This window comes from Sapajus apella, unplaced genomic scaffold (genome assembly GCF_009761245.1).
Source record: "Sapajus apella isolate SASKATOON/1434 unplaced genomic scaffold, GSC_monkey_1.0 scaffold11419, whole genome shotgun sequence".
Taxonomy (NCBI): Eukaryota; Metazoa; Chordata; class Mammalia; order Primates; family Cebidae; genus Sapajus; species Sapajus apella.
The window spans coordinates 1-1,861 of record NW_022448340.1 but is presented as its reverse complement, the minus strand read 5'-3'; the positions used below and the strand labels follow the sequence as shown (position 1 = coordinate 1,861).

The following is a 1,861-nucleotide window of genomic DNA, read 5'->3' as shown; positions in this document are numbered from 1 at the left end:
AGGGAGAAGCCAAGGCTGTGACTGGGGGTCCTGAGGTTGGCTCAGAGGCGCCCATTCTTGCGGCTGGGGGGTCCTGCTCAGCAGACAGCTAACACACATGACAAGTTCCAGGGTCAGCTTGGGGGACCTGGGACAGCCACCAGCACAGCAAAGCTCCCAACGGCCCCTCCCTGCTCAGGAGGAGCCAGGGGTCAACCTTACAGGAAGGCCCAAGGGGAGACCCAGCCTCAGCCACAAGCAGGTCTGAGGTACTGAGCAGACCCTGCCACCATTCCCCACCAGTCATCACCAAAGAGCAGGAGGGTGACCCTCCCACAGCTCCCACCCTGGGGCTCCCACCGTCCACTCACCCGTCACCCCGATGGCAGACATGGGGCCCACACGCTGGCCACCGTGGAAGCCGTACAGGTTCATCTTGTACTTGTGGTCTGGCTCCAGGCCCGAGATGGTGACCCCATCCTCGTGCCCCGGCACCCGCACCGCCTTGGGCTGCCCGTCCCCATTCCTGTACTGGACCAGGAAGTGGTCAAACTGGCCCTCGGGGACCGTCCAGGACAGGCTGAAGGAGTCGGGGGTGGCGTCTGTTATGGTCAGCTCCCCCAGGCGAGGCTTGATGGGGGGCTCAGGGGTCATGGTGGGTGCTGCTTGGGTGGTCTCAGCCTCATCCTCTGGAGCTGGACAGACACACAGGGGGACAGTAAGGTCCCTGGGTCCTCAGTTCAGCATAGAAAGGATGTGTCACAAAACACAAAGTGCCCAAGAGCAGGACAATGCTGCCCACAGCGGCTCCAGCACAGCTCTCCTTCCTCGTCCCTCCTGTGGCCTTTCCTATCCCTCACCCTGACCCCCTGACCTCAGCCCCCACGTCACTCCAACTCCCAACACCCAGGCCACCTCCCCCTGTCCCTCCAGCACCGCCTCTCTTCTGAGCACAGCCCCACCCGGCCTCTCCACCCCGGGCCTCCCTGCACTGGGCCCTCCTCGCCATCTGTTGTTCACTGGCTTCTGTCTCTGCTCCCCAGCAAGCTCAGCACACCCCTCCCCAGGCAAGAGCCTGGGCATGTTCCTGGACCCGGCTCCTCACCAGCTGCCAGTGGCCTCAGAGCATCTCTGCCCTGAGTTACCCTGGATACCTTCCTCCACCACCTCCAGCCCCCAATCCTGGTTTGGGCCACTGTCACCTCTCACCAGGGCCACCAACTCCCTACTGGCCTCCCTGCCTCCAGGCTCCCTGCCTCCCCATCCCCATCTTCAGTCCCCACGGATGAGCTTCACACAGGCACAGACCTGGGCAACCACCTCCTCATTCCTGGGAGACCCCAGGCCTGGTCAGCTGCCCCCTCCTCTGCTCCCACACTTCAGGGTGATCTACCCACTACAAAAGACACCCACTCAGTCCTCAGTGCCTCTCTGGTGTCATGCTCTTTCTAGCCTCTGGCCTTTGCACCAGCTGTGATGATCTGACACACTTCACCTTTTCTCTAAAGCTGTCGCCAAGCTAAGGCCTACCTGGCCTCAGGTCATGGCTGTCCCCTGGGTACCCATGGGCAGGTTGGCTTAGGTGTCCCTGCCTGGTCCTGGCCTGAGCCCTCGTCCTCCCTGTCACATGCTCACCCTCCTTTCCTTCCTTTGCTGGATCACAGCCTGTCTCTCCATGACATGCCTTTCCATAATGTTGCTATATTCCTTTCACTGTGAGCCCCATCAAAACAGAAACATGTATAGGAAAATGGGAGGAAGGGCACACTTTCTAGGGCTGTCTTCTGACCTGCCCCACCCACACTCACTCACCTGTGACGCCCACGGTGGACACTGGGCCCACGCGCCGCCCCTCGTGGAGGCCGTACAGGTGCATCTTGTA

General features: G+C 61.5%; 1 protein-coding gene across 1 annotated transcript; it reads right to left on the bottom strand.

Annotated features, from left to right (window-relative positions):
* Positions 1-261: 261 nt before the first annotated feature.
* LOC116548402 (tenascin-X-like) lies at positions 262-1,855 on the bottom strand. Its single transcript, XM_032273876.1, has 2 exons — positions 1,792-1,855; positions 262-674 (listed from the first exon to the last, which is right to left on the bottom strand). Exons 1-2 carry the CDS (start codon positions 1,853-1,855, stop codon positions 286-288), a joined length of 453 nt encoding a protein of 150 aa, XP_032129767.1. The 3' UTR covers positions 262-285.
* Positions 1,856-1,861: the final 6 nt, after the last annotated feature.